The following is a 20953-nucleotide window of genomic DNA, read 5'->3' as shown; positions in this document are numbered from 1 at the left end:
CCATGTTAAAACCATTATTTCAGCTGGGTGTGGTGACACATGCTTGTAATCCCAGCATTTGCGAGGTTCAGGTGGGAGGATCAGCCTAGATTTATCAGTCTAATAGTTAAAACCTATCTTCAACTGAGCACCTACACATAAAAGTGCCCAGAGAGGCTGATGAAATGGCTCAATGGATAAAGCACTTATCAAACAAACGTGAGTGTATGAGTTCAGAACCTGACCCCACATAAATAGCCTGACACTGTAGGCAGGTGTTTGTAGACTCTTCTGTTAGTGAGAAGGGAAAATCTGCTAGAAGCTGGGATCCAGTTACTCTGGTGAAAAAGCAGTGGCAACGTATGTAAAACATTGCTTCAAAGGAGGAGGAAGGAGAGGGCTAACATCCGGATGTCGTCCTCTGACCTCCACATGTACGCAGTGGCCTGTGTGTACCTGCACTTACACACATTCACATAAACATACACACTACACATATCAAAAGTAAAACTGGATGGGTGTGGTGGTGCACACCTTTAATCCGAGCAATTGGGAAGCAGAGGTAGGAGGATCACCATGAGTTTGTGGCCACCCTGAGACTACAGAGTGAATTCCAGGTCAGCCTGGGCTAGAGTGAAACCTTGCCTTGAAAAATGAAAATAAATAAATAAAACTGGTTGGAGATAATATCCACCACCTCTCTGTGTCCAGGTATAGAAACACTTCCACTTTCCATAATATGGGCCACCTGTGATTATATGTAAGGCCGGGTTTCTCAAGAGGTTAAGATGAAAATTGTTTAAGGTTGTTGTAAAAATTTATATGTTTCATTATTTCATTTGAAACAGTTTGGTCAGAAATCACATGTGGAGTGTGCTCGATTTTCTCCAGATGGTCAGTATTTGGTCACTGGATCTGTTGATGGATTCATTGAAGTATGGAACTTTACTACTGGAAAAATCAGGAAGGTAAAGTATTTGGTTAAATTAAATTAATTAATTAATTTTGGGGGAAAAAGAGGTTTGTTTTGGTTTACAGGCTCGAGGGGAAGCTCAATGATGGCATGAACATAGGGTGGACATCACCCCCTGGCCAACATACGGTGTACGGTAGCAACAGGAGAGTGTGGCAAACACTGACAAGGGGACACTGGCTATGTCACCCATAAGCCTGCCCCCAGCAATACACTGCCTCCAGAAGGCATTAATTCCCAAATCTCCATCATCTGGGAACCTAGCATTCAGAATATCTTAAGTTTATGTGGGACACCTGACTCAAAACACCACACAGGCGTCTCACTATCCTTTCTTTGAAGAGGAGTAATCTCTCCAACTCCTCTAAATCTGCTTCCATTTTCCTATTAGTATGAATTTTCTGGTGTACCCTAAGATCTTCATAAAAACTATTATGGTCCATGTGTTTACAGTAAGGTTTCAGTCCATGGTGAGTATTCACATGTAGTTTATGAATTACCTATTCAGAAGGCTTTTCAACAGTCATGACAATCAGTTTTCTCAACAATACATATTCCTTGAAATTGTTCATAGTTTGAGTCATCACTGAAGACAAATATTCATGATTTCATAGAACTTCTTGCCGTCATGGAATGTCTGAGGGAATATGAGAGTTGTGGTTATTTTTTTCAAGGTAGAATGGTCTCACGCTAGCCCAGGCTAACCTGGGATTCACTATGTAGTCTCAGAGTGGCCTCTAACTCATGGATCTTCCTACGACTGCCTCCTGAGTGCTGGGATAGCAGGCGTGCACCACCATGCCTGGCTCTTATAATTGTGTTCTTTGAATTGATTTTTGTTTGAAAGAATTATCAACTTTCTGGTCCATGTACTTCAATATTGCTTTGGTTTTGCCAGTCATTTCTAAAATAGGAGTTCCCAAGACAATTAAATTGGCTATCTTCCATTGTTCCTAAATGAGAACGAGTAGATGATCTTTGTCTAATACCTGGCCTCCAAATCTCTTCTCCACACAAAGATGGTCATGGGCACAGCAACCCCAAAACCTGGATCTGCGCCCTCACCTGGCAGCCCTGAGGCACCAGTTAAGGGAGAGCGCCCACAGGGAGCACAGCTTGAGGCCAGGCCAAAATATTTAAATGTATCAAATTATTTAGTGGAAGAATTTTTTAAATTACTTAATTTATTTGCAATCAGAGAGAATGGGCATGCCAGGGCCTCTAGCCACTGCAAATAAACTCCAGATGCATGTGCCCCTTGTGTACCTGGCTTACATGGGTCCTGGGAAATTGAACCTGGGTCCTTTGGTTTCGCAGGCAAATGCCATAACTGCTGAGCCATTTCTCCAGCCCAGTAGAAGAATATTTGAAGATCTTTATTAACTGACATGTTATGATTTAAAAACTCATCTCTGTGTTTATTTATTTATTTATTTGACAGAGAAAGAGAGAGAGAGAATGGGCGCATCAGGGCCTCCAGCTACTGCAAATGAACTCCAGATGCGTGTGCCCCTTGTGCATCTGGCTAACATGGGTCCTGGGGAATTGAACCTTGGTCCTTTGGCTTTGCAGGCAAACGCCTCAACCCTAAGCCATCCCTCTGGCCCTACAAACAAGTCTTTAGTTAAATTCTGAGATTATTAATCAAGGCAGGGCTTTTGTTATCTGCATTTTGTTGATTTCTATAAAAATTGAAAATTTTTATTTTCAAGGTAGGGTCTTATTCCAGCCCAGGCTGACTTGGAATTCACTATGTAGTCTCATGCTGGCCTCAAACTCAGAGTGATCCTCCTACCTCTGCCTCCCAAGTGGTGGGTTTAAAGGTGTGTGCCATCATGCCTGGCTTGAAACATGGTTTTTGAGGGAGGTAGGGTCTCATTTTAGCTCAGACTGACTAGGAATTCACTATGTAGTCTCATGCTGGGCTCAAACTCAAGAGTGGTCCTCCTACCTCTGCCTCCTGAGTGCTGGGATTAAAGGTGTGTGCCACCACCCCCAGCCTGAAAAATGTTTGTTTGTTTGTTTGTTTGTTTTTATTGACACCTTCCATAATTGTAAACAATATTCCATGGTAATTCCTTCCCTCCCCCCAATTTCCCCTTTGAAACTCCACTCTCCATCATATCCCCTCCCCCGCTCAACCAGTCTGTCTTGCATTTTGATGTTGTCATCTTTTCCTCCTACTATGATGTGCATCTGGCTAATGTAGGTCCTGGGGGATCGAACCCGGATCCTTTGGCTTTGTAGGCAAAGGCCTTAACTGGTAAGCCATGTCTTCAGGTTCAGGAGTAGATTTTTCAGTAGCTGACAATTTGAAAAGAACTAATGATGTAATGATTCTTAATCATTCTCCTAAATAAGTAAATCGAGATTTATTAAAGATGGAAAACATGGCCAGGAGTGGTGGTGCACACCTTTAATCCCAGCACTCGTGAGGCAGAGGTAGGAGGATTGCTGTGAGTTTGTGGCTACCCTGAGACCACATAGTGAATTCCAGGTCAGCCTGGGCTAGAGTGAGACCCTACCTTGAAAAATCAAGAGGGGGGGAGGGGGAAAACATGAAACTATAGAGACATTTTGCTTAGCAAACCATTCCTGGATTATACTGACCATTTTTGCCCTGTTAGTTTGAACTGTGTATACTTGCTTAGTCCCAGCACTATCAGTGGCTCATGAGCAGCATGTCTGTATGCCATTACTGTTTGCTTTGGAGGTTTAGAGGCTGCATATCCCATTGCTCTGCTGTTAGTGAGTTCCTAGAGTGCTCCAGCCACTGGGACTTTGGTTTTCGTATTATTTCGATAACTGCTAATAATTATCCTTTACTTTAGGATCTTAAGTACCAGGCCCAGGATAACTTCATGATGATGGATGATGCTGTCCTCTGCATGTGTTTTAGCAGAGATACTGAAATGTTAGCAACTGGGGCACAAGATGGAAAAATCAAGGTATGGAGGAGTGACTTGAACTCTTGTATATAAACATTTCACAAGTTTTATAATGGAGTAATGTTGTACACATGGTATCCAGCATGATAGCTGCTGTGTATTGAGCACCAACCTCATGCTGATCACTTTACTTGTTCTCTTTTGGTTTTTCAAGGTAGGGACTTGCTCTAGCTCAGGCTGACCTGGAATTCACTATACAGTCTCAGAGTGGCCTTGAACTCTCTGTGATCCTTCCTCTGCCTCCCCAGTGCTGGGATTAAAAGTGTTCGCCATCATGCCTGGCTTACGTGTTCTTGTTTAAATTTTTTTGTTAAACATTAAAAGTTTTTTGTTTTTACCAAAAACTGTTTTTTAAAGCTATGTGTGGTGGTACATTGCCTTTAGTCCCAGCACTGGGGAGGCAGAGCTAGGAGGATGGCCATGAGTTTGAGGCCACCCTGAGACTATGTAGTAAATTCCAGGTCAACCTGGGATAAGAGTGAAACCCTACCTCAAAAAACAAAACAAATAAACAAATAAAAATGCTTTCCTGTAATCCCCAAAGAGAAAGCCTGTACCCTTCAGTGGCTGCAATATAACAGCTTCTTGACCCTGCAGTCAAAGGGGAGCTTGTCCTCAGGAATCAGTTTTTCTCAGTCTGACCTGGAATTCACTATGTAGTCTCAGGCTGTCCTCGAACTCACAGCGATCCTGTTCGTCTGGCCTTCCTAGTGCTGGGATTAAAGGTGTGTGTCACCAAGCCTGGCTGGCATGCATTTTTAATGCTGCTTTGATACATTAGTGAACATTGTGTATTGCCTGACTCTTGAACCATACTGGAGAATTACTTAAAAGTTTTCTTTTCTTTTTTTTTTTTTTTTTTTTTTTTTTTTTGGTTTTTCGAGGTAGGGTCTCACTCTAGCCCAGGCTGACCTTGAATTCACTATGGAGTCTCAGGGTGACCTCGAACTCATGGAAATCCTCCTACCTCTGCCTCCCAAGTGCTGGGATTAAAGGCATGCGCCACCACACCCGGCTGAGTTTTATTTTCTTTATCAAGGTTTGGAAGATTCAGAGTGGACAGTGTTTAAGAAGATTTGAAAGGGCGCACAGTAAAGGTGTCACTTGCCTAAGCTTTTCTAAGGATAGCAGTCAGATCCTGAGTGCCTCTTTTGATCAGACAATAAGGTAAGGATCCCAAAACTGTCCTTACTTAGATTTGATAACAGGAGACTCCACAGGCTGGAGAGATGGCTTAGCAGTTAAGGTGCTTGCCTGCAAATGCCAAGGACCCAGGCTTGATTCCCCAGTATCCACATAAGCCAGATGCACAAGGTGGCTCATGCTTCTGGAGTTCATTGGCAGTGTCTAGAGACACTGGTGTGATCATTCTTTTTCTATCTGCTTCTTCATTTCCTTCCTTCCTCCCTCCCTTCCTCCCTCTCAATAAATAAATAAATAAATAAATAAATAAATAAATAAATAAATAGATAAATAGACCCCAGAGGGAGAAAGTATTAGTGACTGTGCTTTTACCAAATGGTGTGATAAGGAGAGTAAAGGTATATGAAGCCTCATTTCTTCAAAGTTAAATGACACAGTGCTGTTCTCCTGCTCATGTCAGTTTCTATCTAGAAGAGATTTGAAAGGGCATTCAGCAGTGTTTAATGCTTCTCAAAGTGTGGATTATCTTTAAAAAATTGTTTGGAGTCACGTTGTTCATGATCACCTTAAAGGACTTGTTATGGATACATGCCCGGGAGCTACTGTTTTAGGGATCCAGCCCTATACAGAGCTTATATTATTAACATTTTCTTTTACTATGCAGTTTATTTAGTTGGTTCCCCCTACCCCCACCGCAATGTAGGGTCTCATTCTAGCCCAGGCTGACCTGGAATTCACTGTGTATTCTCAGGGTGGTCTCAAACTCACAGTGATCCTACCTCTGCCTCTTAAGTGCTGGGATTAAAGGCATGTACCACTATAAGTGGTTTCAGGGTGGTTTTGAACTCACAGAAACCCTATCTCTGCCTCCCGAGCCTGTGTGCCACCACGCCTGGCTATTTTGGTTTTGTTTGTTTGATACATGAAAGTTGTGCTACTTGCACAGTAGAGTAGTCCTCTTCATTCACTTCATATTACCCAAATGTCTAATCATCTAAACTCATTGAAACCCTTGGACCCCCAAGTAGTATAGTGAATAGTAATTGTTCTTTAATTTGCTTTTATTTGATAGAATTCATGGTTTAAAATCGGGGAAAACACTGAAAGAATTCCGTGGTCATTCCTCCTTTGTTAATGAAGCAACATTTACACAAGATGGACATTACATTATTAGTGCATCCTCTGATGGCACTGTAAAGGTTAAGTATTCCCTGGTCTTTTTGGGATGTTTGACTTTTGCCTTTTGAAGTGGTTTCAGTGGTGGCAATGGTGATGACTGTGGTGGAATAATTGTTTTACTAGGTAGGACATAACAGTGGAGTCTAAGACAAAAGTAACATTCTGTAGGTAATCACTATTGGTTTATACAATCCAAATAAGCTTTGTCATGTGTAGATAAAGAGGGGAAGGGATAGAGAGGTGGCTTAGTGGTTAAGGTTCTTGCTTGCAAAGCCAAAGGACCAGGTTCAATTCCCCAGCCACATAGGTCAGATGCACAAGGTGACACATGTGTCTGGAGTTTGTCTACAGTGGATGGAGGCCATGGTGCACCTATTGTCTCTCTCTGTCAAATATATAAATATAAGAATAAAAATATAAAATATTTTTTAAAAAGAACAAAAAAAGAGGGGAAGGGTAAAGAGTTCTAAACTTAGTGTTCTTTCATTCACAGATATAAAGAATGATTAAATCTATTTTGCTGTAAATATTGCATAGCAAACCTTTCCCTCACACCTCTGCAAAAATAAATAAATAAATAAAATGAATAAAGAGCTGAGAAGTTAAGAACATTTTCAGGTACTTCCCTGCCTTTAGGTCTCATCTGAAAGTAATGGATTTTCAGTACCTTAAAAATTTTAGGGGATGAAGGGATGGCTTAGCAGTTAAGGTGTTTGCCTGCAAAGCCAAAGGACCCAGGTGTGATTCCTCAGGACCCATGTTAGCCAGATGCACAAGGGTACACACACATCTGGAGTTGTTTGTAGTGGCTAGAGGCCCATTCTTTCTCTCTTGCTCCCTCTTTCTCTATTAAATAAATACATAAATAATAAAATATTTTTTAATTTAGTTAAGACTGGGTGTGGTGGTGCATGCCTTTACTCCCAGCACTTGGGAGGCAGAGGTAGGAGGATCACTGTGATTTTGAGGCTACCCTGAGACTATGTAGTGAGTTCTAGGTCAGCCTGAGCAGAAGTAGGAGGATTGCCATGAGTTCTAAGTCAGCCTGAGACTAGATAGTGAATTCCAGGCCAGCTTGGGCTACAGCGAGACCCTACCTTGAAACACCAAGTAACAACAACAAAGCCAGAGATAATCCAAATGGCTGAATGGCTTCTGCCTTGTAGCTCTTTGTTTGTGTTCTAATACTGATTTCTGTTTAGTCATGTTTAATATAAGCTGTATATTGGAAGTATTTGTGGAACTTAAAAAATAAAAATGCTGATGCTAGCTGGGGTTGGTGGCTTGCACCTATACTCCCATGACTGGGGAGGCTGAGGTAGAAGGATCATTTTGAGTTTGAGGTCAGCCTATGCTAGAGTGAGACCCTAAGTCCATGCTTTTGCTCTACCAAATCAGAAATGTTCAAGATAAGATTCTAAACCATGTGGTTTTGATGTCCAGGCTTTAGGTATTTTTCCCCTTCTTTTTGGAAACAAGGTTTTCACCCAGGCTGTTCTAGAATTTATTGTTCTTCAAACTAGTGCTTTTCCTGCCTTGGCCTCCTGAGTGCTGGGATTATAGAGTGTTTCATCACACCTAGCTTTTTGTTTTATTTGCGACAGGGTCTTGCTGTGTAGTCCAGGCTGACCTTGAGCTCTCCATCCTCAGCTTCCTGAGCACTGGGATTATGTGTGGGTGTACCATGCCAATTTCTGGTTGTTTATAAAATAGTGTCAGCTGGGTGTGGCAGCGCATGCCTTTAATCCCAGCATTTAGGAGGCAGAGGTAGGAGGATCGCTGAGTTCGAGGCCACCTTGAAACTACATAGTGAATTCCAGGTCAGCCTGGGCTAGGGTGGGTTCCTACTTGCAAAACAAAAGAAACAATAATAATAATAATTTAATAAATAAATAGCAGTGTTGACTCAGCTAATTTCAAAGATTTTTAAAAATTTTTTACTTATTTGAGAGCGACAGAGAGAGAGAGAATGGGCACGCCAGGGCTTCCAATCACTGCAAAAGAACTCCAGATGCATGCCCCTCCTTGTGCATCTGGCTAATGTGGGTCCTGGGGAATCGACCCTTGAACCGGGGTCCTTAAGCTTCACAGGGAAGTACTTAACTGCTAAGCCATCTCTTCAGCCCCCCCCCTCCTTTTTTTTGAGATAGGGTCTCACTATGACCCAGGCTGACCTGGAATTAACTATGTCGTCTCAGGGTGGCCTCAAGCTCACAGCGATCCTCCTACCTCTGCGTCCCAAGTGCCAGTGCTGGGATTAAAGGTGTGTGCCACCATGCCTGGAAATGGTTAGCTCTTTTATATAAGGAAGAATGAATAAGAAAACATCATAGATCTTAAAGGGCTTTATTGTTTAGCCTGTGATTTTCATTTTGTTTATGCCAGGTAACTACTAACAGATGGAATGTTTATTATGCAATGTTGGTTATTTGGTTGTAAATTTAAGAAAAAAAAAAATCTTTCAATCAGTTTTACTCTGTTTTAGCATCCTATTTACTGATTTTTTAAGGCCCTAAACTTTAGAAATTTGTATGCTCTGCAGAATTTTTAATATTTAATTTTTTTGTTCGATAGATCTGGAATATGAAGACCACAGAATGTTCAAACACATTTAAATCTCTAGGCAGCACCGCAGGGACTGACATTACGGTCAACAGTGTGATTCTACTTCCTAAAAACCCAGAGCACTTTGTGGTGTGCAATAGATCAAACACAGTGGTCATCATGAACATGCAGGGACAGGTGAGTGCTGAGAAAGTGTTTTATACTGACCAGGTTCTAGCCCTCCCAAGAACTAAATAAGGGCTTACTACTCTATAAACTGTAAAGCTTTACTTATTTTTAGACACGTATTCAAATTAAAGCTCTAAAAAACATCTGGTGTGTCAGAATTTGCCTCCTTTTTCCAGAATGTTTGTATGTCATACACTTTTTTCATCCTTCATCTGATCTTTTACTTTTATTTTTATTCTTTTGGTGTTTTTAGATAGAGTCTCACTGTATAACTCAGGCTGACCTGGAACTCACTATGTAGTCTCAGAGTGGCCTTGAACTCTGTGTGATCTTCCTACTTCTGCCTCTCAAGTGCTGTGATTAAAGGTACCACCACGCCTGGCTGATCCATCTTTTGATCTTTTATTGTGAGATAAGATGTAGTTGTATACCTAGTATGTCCGCAAACTCAGTGATCCTCCTGTCTTAGCCTCTTGTGTGTTGGGATTATAGACATGTGCTCTGATCTTTAGTCTCCTTTAAAACTTAACTGAAGTTTTTTTTTTATTTTGTTTTGTTTTGTTTTTTTTTTTTTTTTTTTTGGAAGTAGGGTTTCACTCTAACCCAGGCTGACCCAGAATTCACTGTGTAGTCTCAGGCTGGCCTCAAACTCATGGTGAGACTCCTACCTCTGCCTCTGAAGTGCTGGCATAAAAGGTGTGCGCTACCACACTTGGCTTATCTGAAGATTTAAAAATAGCAGCAATCGGGCTGGAGAGATGGCTTAGCGGTTAAGCACTTGCCTGTGAAGCCTAAGGACCCCGGTTCAAGGCTCCATTCCCCAGGACCCACGTTAGCCAGGTGCACAAGGAGGTGTACGCGTCTGGAGTTCGTTTGCAGTGGCTGGAAGCCCTGGCGCGCCCACTCTCCTCTCTCTCTCTTTGCCTCTTTCTCTCTCTGTCTGTCACTCTCAAATAAAAATAAACAAAAAATTAAAAAATATATATTAAAAAAAAATAGCAGCAATCTCTGTTAGGAAGGTAAAGTGTGGTATGGATTATTTTGGGACATCTACTGTAAAAGCTGAAGTGAAACACTTAATAGGAGGATAGCAGCTGCACCTCACCATGTAGCCCAGAATGGCATTGAACTTTCAGTCCCCTCCTCAGCTTCTCACATCCTGGAGGTATAGGTGAACACCACCATGTCGGGCTCTTTTTCACCTTTTGAGATGGATCTCTTTCAGTTTGTTGGTGATTTTAATGTACAATAAAGCAAGCCTACGTCTTAGAGACAGTTCCATTCTACAGAGGATGGAAATCACATCTGTTACAGAGAGTAAACTAGTGAATATCAGAAAACATTGAAGATTAGTAGAATGCTGATTTAGAAAATTGTGTGTGTGGTAATAAATTTGCCTCATGGAAACATGGTCAGAAAACTGAAGAGCAGAATTGATGACTCACATGTATAAATGTCAGATGTCTGTCACTGACAATCTAATACTTTCTAGGCAAGAAGATTTAGCATGTAATGAATGGAATTGGAAATAGTAACTAAATTGTAAAGTTGATGTAAAAGTGTCAGGGTTTTTTTTTTATTTTATATATATATATATATATATATATATATATATATTTTTATTTTATATATATCATATGATATATATATATATATCATGACCAACATGTGGCTCTGACATTCTTTCTGCCCGCTCTTCCGCAAAATTTCCCTGAGCCATGTTGGGTTCATTTTTGGTCTGCTTCAGTGATGAGGTGTTGGGGGCCTCTGGGGCTCTGGCTCTCTGATTTGGTAGGCATTGATTTTGCTCTGTGTTGGCCTCCTTCCCCCTTGTGCTGGTATCCGGTTCATCAGGAAAACAGCTCCCTTGCTTGTTTCGCCAATTTTCCTTAGTTTCAGTCAGGGCCCTTTTGAGGTATGATGGTGTGGCCCTGTCCTTAGGATATGTTTTTGTTTTTTGAGGTAGGGTCTCGCTCTATTCCAGGCCAATCTGGAATTCACTATGTAGTCTCAGGGTGGCCTCAAACTCACAGCAATCCTCCTACCTTTGCTTCCCAAGTGCTGGGATTAAAGGCGTGTACCACCGTGGCTGGCTCAAAAATGTCAGTTTTTAAAATGTTGGGTGTGGGAATAGCTCAGTGGCAGTGGTAGTTTAGTCATTTGCCTGAAGCACTGAAACCACTTTGTCTCATAGTTTACTGCTGCAAGTCTGATGCTTTGTTTTTGTTTTGGGATTTGGTGTGCTCTAGATCGTCAGAAGCTTCAGTTCTGGTAAAAGAGAAGGTGGTGACTTTGTTTGCTGTGCCCTCTCTCCCCGTGGTGAATGGATCTACTGTGTGGGGGAGGACTTTGTGCTGTACTGTTTCAGCACAGTCACTGGCAAGCTGGAGAGAACTTTGACTGTGAGTATTACTTAAGGTCACCTGAAAAGAATCGTGTTAATACCTGTGTGTTTCTGAATTCTGAAGTACATATGTATTCGGACTGCCTCTTATCATGTGAACCACAGTATAAAAGCTATAATAGGACTGAGAAGATGGCTCAGTGGTTTGAGGAATTTGCTTGCAAAACCTGCTGGACTGGGTTCAATTGCCAAACCACCCCTGAAAGCCAGATGCAAAAAGTGGTACAAGTGTTAGATGTTTGTTTACAGTGGCAAGAGACCTTGGCATCTACAGACACATGCACACAAATACAAAACTGTAATTAAGTCATTTTACCACTAAATAAAATTAAGGGTCTGCACAAGATTGTGATACACACACACACACACACACACACAATTCAGGCATATGTGTACTACAGTACAATTCAATTTCAGGTCAGATGAAATACTCAAAGCACAAAAGGAAGAACACATACTTGCCTAGCTAAGGAGATGATTAGCTAGATCTTCCTCATGGTGCTGGGAGAGTGACAGATACTTTTCTCCATATCCTTCTGAAGACAAATTATTTGCACATTATCCTTTCAAAATGATTAAGTGATATTAGTCTGCACAAGGAGTAATTATTGCCAGCTGCTGTAGTCCACAGATCTCAGCGGCTTAACACAAGAAAAGATTATTTCTCAGGGCTAGGGGATGGCTCTGTGGGCAAAGTACATTATTTCACAATGAGGTATAACCTGGATAGCCCTCCTGTATCTTTTAGCTGTACCATCTGGAATATGTAGCTTCTCAAGATCTCTTCCTCTCCACCCAGCTCTGGAAGTCTCTGGAGTAATTTGCACATTAACTACACTTTGTCTGTTCTGTTCCAGGTTCACGAGAAAGATGTGATTGGTATTGCACATCACCCTCATCAGAACCTCATTGCTACCTACAGTGAAGATGGACTCCTAAAGCTTTGGAAACCCTAATCAACTTTTTAAAAACCAGCTAGCAAGCATGTACTTAAATGAAGACATACTCATGTGCTACTTTTTTTCCTCCTTTAGGCCAGCCTTTCTAAGCAAACACACTGTCTAAATTAGTCACAAGCATAATTTTGTCAAAATTCATGTTTAGGTAGCAGTTACCATTAAAAAAAATATTTTTAAAGTATTAGTTAATCTGCTTTAAACAGGGACTTTCACTTAATGTTTTCATTAATCTTCTACCTGGAGATTTGAACTATTGGTATTTCTAGAAAAAAAATTACTCTTCTGATTATTTGAATGCTGATTAAAACATGCCTCTCCATCAAATATGTAAATAAGTCACTATCCTAGTAGCTGTGGGTTTTTTGTTTTGTTTTTAAGAGTTTAATAAACTTTATAGTGCATCTTTTTGGAGACTAAATAAGTGCTCATCTAGTTAGCTTATTTACCTAAAAATCAAGTGAAGAGGAGACTTATTCCTGAATCTCAAGTTCAGCAGCATGTCATTTACTGGGATTGTAGGATATAGATTGACATGAGAGAGACCTAGTGATATATGTGCATTTTTTAGTGAGATACTATTTTATGATATTTATTTGCAAGAGGGAGGGAGAGCATAGGTGCTACAGGACCTCCTGCAAACTATACACAAACTGCAGATACATGGGTGCTTGGGAATCGAACCTGGGCTAGCAGACTTTGCAAGCAAGTGCCTTTAATTGCTGAGCCATCCCTCCAGCCCCATTTTTGGGTGTAGTAGCACAGGGTTTTTCTTTTTTTTTCCTTTTTTGCTTGGTTTTTTGAGGTAGGGTCTCACTCTAGCTCAGGTTGACCTGGAATTCACTATGGAGTCTCAGGGTGGCCTCGAACTCATGGCAATCCTCCTACCTCTGCCTCCTGAGTGCTGGGATTAAAGATGTGCACCACCATGCCCAGCTTGGCACAGGCCTTTTTTTTTTTTTTTTTTTTTAATTTATTTGGGAGAGAGAGAAATATGCAGAGAGAGAGAGAGGGGGGGGGCACGCCAGGGCTTCCAGCTGCTGCTAATGAACTCCAGATGTGTGTGCCCCTTTGTGCGTCTGATTTACGTGGGTCCTGGGGAATTGGACCTGGGTCTTTAGGCTTTTCAGGCAAGCATCTTAATCACCAAGCCATTTCTCCAGCCCCATTTTTGATGTTTTAAAAATGTTAGCTATTAGTGTAGGATTCATATATTTTTTAGTACTGGGGATTTAGCCCAGGGTTGTGCATGCTAGGCAAATGCTCTTAACACCAGGTTGGATCTCTACCCTTAAAATACAGTTCTTTAGCCTGGTATGGTGCCGCACACCTTTAGTCCTAGCACTTGGGAGGCAGAGGTACAATCCCCGTGAGTTTAAGGCCAATTTGAGATTACATAGTGCATTCCAGGTCAGCCTGGGTTAGGCCCTACCTCGAAAAAAGAAAAAAATATAATTCTTTAGAAAAACATTGAAGAACTAGGCTTTAAAAAAAAAAAAATTGTGGGCTGGGGAAATGGTTTAGGATTTAAGGCATTTGCCTGTGAAACCTAAGGACCCTGTTTCGATTCCCAGGACCCATGCAAGCCAGATGCACAAGGGGGCGAATGTGTCTAGAGTTTGTTTGCAGTAGCTACAGGCCCTGGCATGTCCATTCTCTCTCTCTCTTTTCTTCTCCCTCTCTCTCTTTTCTTCTCCCTCTCTCTCTCTCTCAAATCAGTAAAATATTTAAAAACATTTGCAAGCAGAGAGAATATGAATGAGTGGGTGTGTCAGAGCCTCTTAGCATTGCAAAAGAACTCCAGACATATGTACCCTTTGCACATGCAGATTTAATGGGAACTGGGGAATCAAACTTGGATCAACCCAGGCTGGCAGGCTTTGCAAGCAAGTGCCTCTTAACTGCTGAACCGTCTCCCCAGCCCAAGAACTTGGGTTTTTGATTTTGTCCTTGACCTCATTAGCTGCCAGTTGTGAAATGCAGTTTGTGCCACAGCTTATGATGGCCAAGCTTCTAGTGAGCACACATTTGCATGTTTCTATGGAATACTTATTTGTGGCACCACTTGTTTGTGGTTCAAAAATGCTAATTTCTGGGCTGGAGAGACTCTGTGGTTAAGGCACTTGCTTGTAAAGCCTAAGGACCTAGGTTCAATTGCCCATCACCCATGTAAGCTAGATGTACAAGATGACACATGTGTTTGGAGTTCATTTGCACTGCCTGGAGGCCCTGATGCACCAATTCTCTCTGCTTCTTTCTCAAATATATATTAAAAGAAAAAGTTTGCTTGCAAAACCTGGTGGCCCATGTCCAATTCCCCACTACCCATGTAAAGCCAGGAGAAATAGCAAGAGGCCTGGCATGCCTATACTTATATTCTCTCAAGTAAATAAATTATTATTTTAAAAATGCTAATTTTAGCCTTGAGTGTTGGCGCACACCTTTGACCCCAGCCCTGGGGAGGCAGAGGTAGGAGGATCCCTGTGAGTTCAAGGCCACACTGAGACTAGAGTGAATTCCAGTTCAGCCTGAGCTAAAGTGAAACCCTACCTTGAAAAACAAACAAAATGCTAATTTTTGCCTTGTAGTAGGGAAAATACACAAGTTAAATGTAAATGGTAAGTAAAGGCAGAAGAATCAGGAGTTTAATGAGTTTGAGGCCAGCCTGTATAACATGATGATTATCCTAAACAAAATGGGCATCTAAGAAGTGGTAGCCTCCAGGAACTACTACATGCCCTGCCAGGAAGTTCAGTGCTGGAGAAATTGATTTTCTTGGGAGAAGAGGCGGAGGCCTATATTGGAAGTCAGTTCGTGCCCCTCATCAGAATAATACATTAGTTTTAATAGGTAGATGCAAAATTAAAAAACATTTTGCTAGGCTTAGTGGTTAATGTTCTTGCTTGCAAATCTAAGGACCCATGTTGGACTCTCTAGGTCCCATCTAAGACTATGCGCACAAAGTGGTGCACCGGTCTATAGTTTTGTTTGTTTGTTTGTAGTGAGACTCTACCTTGAAAACTCCTTCCCTCCCCAAAATTGTAGATTTATTTTTTTATTTTTTAATTTTTTAAAATTGATTAATTTATTTGAGAGTGACAGAAAGAGGCAGAGAGAGAGAATGGGCACACCAGGGCCTCCAGCCACTGCAAACGAACTCCAGATGCATGCTCCCCCTTGTGCATCTGGCTAACGTGGGTCCTGGGGAATGGAGCCTGGAACCAGGGTCCTTAGGCTTCACAGGCAAGCGCTTAACCACTAAGCCATCTCTCCAGCCCTATTTTTATGTTTTATTGTTTGGCTTTCCGAGGTAGGGTCTCACTCTAGCCTAGGCTGACCTGCAATTCACTCTGTAGTCTCTGGGTGGCCTTGAACTCACAGCAGTCCCTCTACTTCTGTCTCCCAAATGCTGGGATTAAAGGTGCGAGCCACCACACCCAGCCTAGTTCTGTAGTTTGATTTCAGTGGCTAGAGGCCTTATTCACCAATTTTTCCTTTCACTAATTTTTTTTTTTTTTCCTAGATATGCCAGCATGACTTTAATCTCAGCACTAGGATTGCTCTATGCCTGGGCTACTGTAGAGTCAAAGGTCAAAGAAAAAAAAAATTTTTTTTTTTTTGAGGTTGTAGTTCCAGGCTGGCCTTGAACTCACAGTGATCCTATTTCTGCCTCCCAAGTGTTGGGATTACAGGCCTGTGTCATGAAACAGTTTTTGTTCAAAAATGGGAGCCTCATTGCTGTGTTTATTTCTTAAAGTCCATGTGGCTAGCCATTTCGGGCTGAAGGTAGGAGGAAAATACAGAATGCCTCAGCCCTGTGTGAAGTTTCAGCATAGGTAGGCGGCACCCAAGTGGCCCCCACTTATGGTTGACATAAAGCAGCACTTGGCTGTTTTGTGGATCCTTTACCAGTGGTGGAGGGTGGGACTCACCAAGGCTAATTCTGAGGACATCCAGTGGCACTTGTCTGTTTTTGTGTTTTTTTATTAAGTTGAAACTTCATATAGGTATGTCAAGTATTGGTACCATCATTCCCCTCTTCCCTGCCCCCACTCCACTGAAGGTCCCCCTCCCCTTAGTGGGATTGCTGATATTCACAATGGAGTTGTGGGTTATGACTTGTGAGAGCAGTAGTCATTGCGTGTGGGGCAATGCCTCTGGATATTCCCTCCTACTCTGTGGCTTTTACATTCTTTTCACCCCCTCTTCTGCAGAATTCCCTGAGCCTTAGTGGATGTGCTTTAAGTCTACTTTAGTGTTGAGCTCTCGTCAGCTTCTGGATTTCTGCTTTGGTGCATTTTGTGTATCCTCAGTGTCTGCATCACTCTGGCCCAGGTGTCACATGTGTCTGGAGTTTGTAGTGGCTAGAGGCCCTGGTGCACCCATTCTCTCTATCTTCTCTCTCCAGTAGATAAAATATTATAAAAATTAAAAAAAAACAACATTTGGGCTAAATGTATATACAGTGCTCATCAAACTGCCCAATAAACACTTCTCTTAATGTTCATATCCATATATTAATGCTACTCTCACTTTTGGTAGAGAACCTTCTCTTTTCAGATGGCAGTGACCTTGGATGACTCAGAAGGAATCATGGTACTGGAAGGAAGTGACAGGAGTGTACTGTGGTATCTCTATCACACCTTCCAAGGCTCAGGGTCTATTGCGGAAGAGGTGGCGGAAAGAATGTAAGAGCCAAAGGAAGGGTAGGACTCCTTACAACGTGCTCCCCCTAGACACAAAATGACCTGGATATCCATGACCTCACAGTGCCTGACACTACCTACAGAAGACCATCATAATAGGAGCAAAAGATCATGACATAAAAATAAAAGAAAGATTGATTGGGATAGAGGGGATATGATGGAGAATGGAGATTGAAAGGGGAAAGTGGGGGGAGGGAGGGTATTTCCATGGGTATTTTTTATAATCATGGAAGTTGTTAATAAAATTTTGAAAAACAAAACAGCATTTGGGAGGCAGAACTAGGAGGGTCACCACGAGTTCAAGGCCACCCTGAGACAACATAGTGAATTCCAGGTTAGCCTAGGCTAGAGTGAGAGACATTAGCTTGAAAAACCAAAAAGAAAATGCAAGCCAGGCATGGTAGTGCACTCCCTTTGATTCCAGCACTCGGGGGCTTGGGGGGGGGGGGGTGGCACAGGTAGGAGGATCACTGTAAGTTTGAGACCAGCCTGAAACTACACAGTGAATTCCAGGTCAGCCTAAGGCCCTACCTTGTGGAGAGATTCTCCAATGGAGAGTGAGATCAGGATAGGTTAAAGGGTTATATAAGCATTGTTAGATTTTTTTTTTTTTTGATGGGTGTGGCCTCACTTTTGGCCAACTGGTGGAAGCCTCATTGTGCAGTTCATAATCTTGGTCTGCATAGGATTCTGATGTCGCTCAAAGTTTCAGCTGTGGTTTCCTTTCCACTGAACAGATCTCTCAGCCAGTCAGAAAGCCATTGGTAGGCTGGGGAAGATAGTATAGTGGTAAGCCGTTTGCAAAACTGAAGGACCCTGGTTCAATTCCCCAGGACCCATGTATGCCAGATGCACAAGGAGGTGCCTGTATCTGGAGGCCCTGGTGTACCCACTCTCTCTCTTTCTTCCACTCTCTCAATAAATAAATACCTACCTAGGGTGGGTGCCACTACTGTACATGTGTAAATCTTGTCAGGATAGTTTCTTGAATATAGCTGCTTGCTCACAGCATTGTTTATGGGAGCTGACTTCCTTCCAGATAGAACCAGATCACATGATGTTCTAACCCTCCCCAGTCCAGAATGCACAGGCCCCAGACACACAAGCCCCTCACCTGGCCTGTTATTTATTTAGAGAGAGAATTGATGTGCCAGGGCCTCAGCCATTGCAATCAAACTCCAGATGCTTTTGCCACATAGTGGGCATTTGCAACCTTGTGCTCCCTTCACCTTTGTGCGTCTGGCTTACATGGCTCTGGAGAGTTGAATATGGCAAGCAAGTGCCTTAACTGCTAAGCTATCTCTCCAGCCCACACAAACTTTCAAACAAAAACCCCTTTGAACCAGGTGTGATTGTGCATGCTTTAGTCCCAGCACTCTGGAGGCACTTCTGGAGGAGGATCATCATAAGTTCAAGACCACCCTGAGACCACATAGTGAGTTCCATGTCAACCTGGGCTAGAGTGAGACCCTACCTTGAATCCACCCCACAAAACCCTCTGCCAAGGATGTTAAGGGTTGGCGACCAGGGCAGATGGGAGCTGGGTGGCAGACATCAATGTACACTTTTGTGAAATAATTAATGTGATCAGTCTTCTGGAAGGTCCCAAGTTGTAGTCCACCAGACTTAACTCTAGTTTATGAAGCCAAAAATGTTTTAAAGGTAATTCTCCAGTATTAGTATGTGTCCAATCTACCCAATGACGACTCAGCAGTTAAAAGATACTTGTTTGCATAGCCTGACAACCTGAGTTCCACTTCCTAATACCCATGGTAAAGCCAGATGCTCAAGTGGCATGTGTCTGGAGTTTATTTGCAGCAACAAGAGGCCCTGGCATGCCTATACTCTCATCTTACACATACAGTAGATGCTTACTGGAGTGTCTAGTGGTAGAAGTAAATTCTCATAACCCTTAAAGTTGCTGTTTCCAAAGGTTACATTTTATTTGCTTAAAATACATTAACAGCATTTGTGTTTGGGATAGTTTGCTAGGCAATCACTGCCTAGTGTTTTCCAATTAGCTAAAAAGTTACTATTCGAGCTGAATATATGTTCACATTGGCAAGTTTTCCTGTTTAGCACTATCAATAGCAAGGCCTGACATCTAACTTGCCACAATAGTTTATTTGTACTAGGGATTCAACTCGGGGCCTTGTGCATGCTAAGCAAGTTCTGTACCAGAGGTACTTTTTTGACACAGGGTCTCATGAACTGGCCTACCTGCCTCTGCCCCTTACGTGCTAATTGAACAGGACAGCCATTATAGCCAGCTACCCCAAGTGATTAAGACTGTCATATCCCCATATTGGTAGTTTTCACTGTGAGCTATATATGGCCCAGTTACACCAAAAGCCATGGAGGATGGGCCTTGAAGATTTTTTTTTTCTTTTAATTGATTTTTGAGAGGGAGAGCGATTGGGCAGGCCAGGGCTTCTAGCCACTGCAAAGGACTCCAGATGCATGCACCCCTTGTGCATCTGGCTTACGTGGGTACTGGGGAACTGAACTGAGGTCCTTTGGCTTTGTGGGCAAGAGCCTTAACTGCTAAGCCATCTCTCCAGCCCTCCCTCCTTTTAATATTTGCAAGCAGAGAGAATGGGCACTCCAGGGCTTGCCATTGCAAACCAACTCTAGGTGCATGCACTTTGTGTGTCTGGCTTTACACAGGTACTGGGGATCAATCCCAGGCCATGTAACTTTACAAGTAAATATCATTTAACTATTGCCCCATCTCTCCAGCCTCCTGAAATTCTAATCTTGGTTAAGACCTAGTTGCAAAGAAACACAAGGTTTGTGTGGTGGTTTGGTTCAGGTGTCCCCCAGGAACTTTTGATATTCTGAATGCTAGGTTCCCAGCTGAGGGAACTAATGCCTCCTGGAGGTAGTGTGTTGTTGGAGTTGAGCTTATGGGCATAATGGTTTCCCCTTGCCACCTGATTAGGGTCTCCTCCTGCCATCATTTCCACTGCCGTCATGGAGCAACCTTTTCCCCCTAGTCTGCTCTTGGTTGGGTATTTTCTGGCAGCAATGGTGAAACCTAAGCAGTTTGGAAACTTTGTACTACTCTTGACAGTTTCATTCATGTATGTGGTAATCACATAGCCATTACCCTCATTCACTTCTACTCTTGCTTAACCTCTTCTTCCACTCCTCCCCAGCAACCAATAGCTCCTCAGGGAAATGGGGTCTTACAAACCCGTTTCCCATCCATGCTAGAATGGTGATAGCCTTAGTGCAAGTAACCACGCTGCTTCTGAGTTTAAAAAAACATAAGAAGCAGAGAGAATGGGCACGCCAGGGCCTCTCTGTATATTCCAGACACATGTGGCCCCTTGTGCATCTGGCTTACCTGTGTCCTGGGGAATCAAACCCAGGTCCTTATTCCATTTCCCCAGTCTTGCTTTTGAGTTTGATCCCTACTTTTTCATTGTTTCTGTGAGGGAAAGTACAAAGTTCTTTCAAACTAAGCTCACCCTAGTAGTTGTCTTGCCCTCCCCCCACCCCTTTGGTGGCCTCGAACTCAGTGATCTCCTACCTCTGCCTCCCAAGTGCTGGGATTAAAGGCGGCGCCACCATACCTGGCTTTTCCCTTTACTTGACTGATGCCCAGACCTACACTTCTACTCCCCACTCATGTTTGCCATTGAACATTTAAGCAGTTATCTGTTAAGCAAGCACTCAGGGGGCAGAGGTAGGGAGACTGCCCTGAATTCAAGGCCATCCTATGACTACAGAGTGAATGCCAGGTCAGCCTGAGCTAGTGAGAGCCTACCTTGAAAAAAAAAGTTACATCTTGTTACCAAAGCCACTTGAGACTACATAGTGAATTCCAGGTCAGCCTGGACTACAGTGAAACCCTACCTCGGAAAAACAAAACTAAAGTTAATCCTTTGAACTGTTGGGGGGATGGACTTATAATGACACACTGGAAA

General features: G+C 42.5%; 1 protein-coding gene across 1 annotated transcript in view; it reads left to right on the top strand.

The window, feature by feature from the left end:
- The window catches only part of Smu1 (SMU1 DNA replication regulator and spliceosomal factor), a 39649-nt gene extending 26925 nt beyond the window's left edge, over positions 1–12724 (top strand). The window contains exons 6-12 of the mRNA XM_045142087.1: positions 828–947; positions 3784–3900; positions 4940–5067; positions 6116–6242; positions 8797–8964; positions 11205–11357; positions 12217–12724. Coding sequence (XP_044998022.1) covers positions 828–947; positions 3784–3900; positions 4940–5067; positions 6116–6242; positions 8797–8964; positions 11205–11357; positions 12217–12315 — 912 coding nt within the window. The 3' untranslated portion in view covers positions 12316–12724. The remainder of the gene's footprint in view (positions 1–827; positions 948–3783; positions 3901–4939; positions 5068–6115; positions 6243–8796; positions 8965–11204; positions 11358–12216) is intronic.
- Positions 12725–20953: the final 8229 nt, after the last annotated feature.

The sequence above is a fragment of the Jaculus jaculus genome, chromosome 1 (assembly GCF_020740685.1).
Source record: "Jaculus jaculus isolate mJacJac1 chromosome 1, mJacJac1.mat.Y.cur, whole genome shotgun sequence".
Taxonomy (NCBI): Eukaryota; Metazoa; Chordata; class Mammalia; order Rodentia; family Dipodidae; genus Jaculus; species Jaculus jaculus.
The sequence above is the reverse complement of the archived record's forward strand: the minus strand, read 5'-3'. Positions and strand labels throughout refer to the sequence as shown.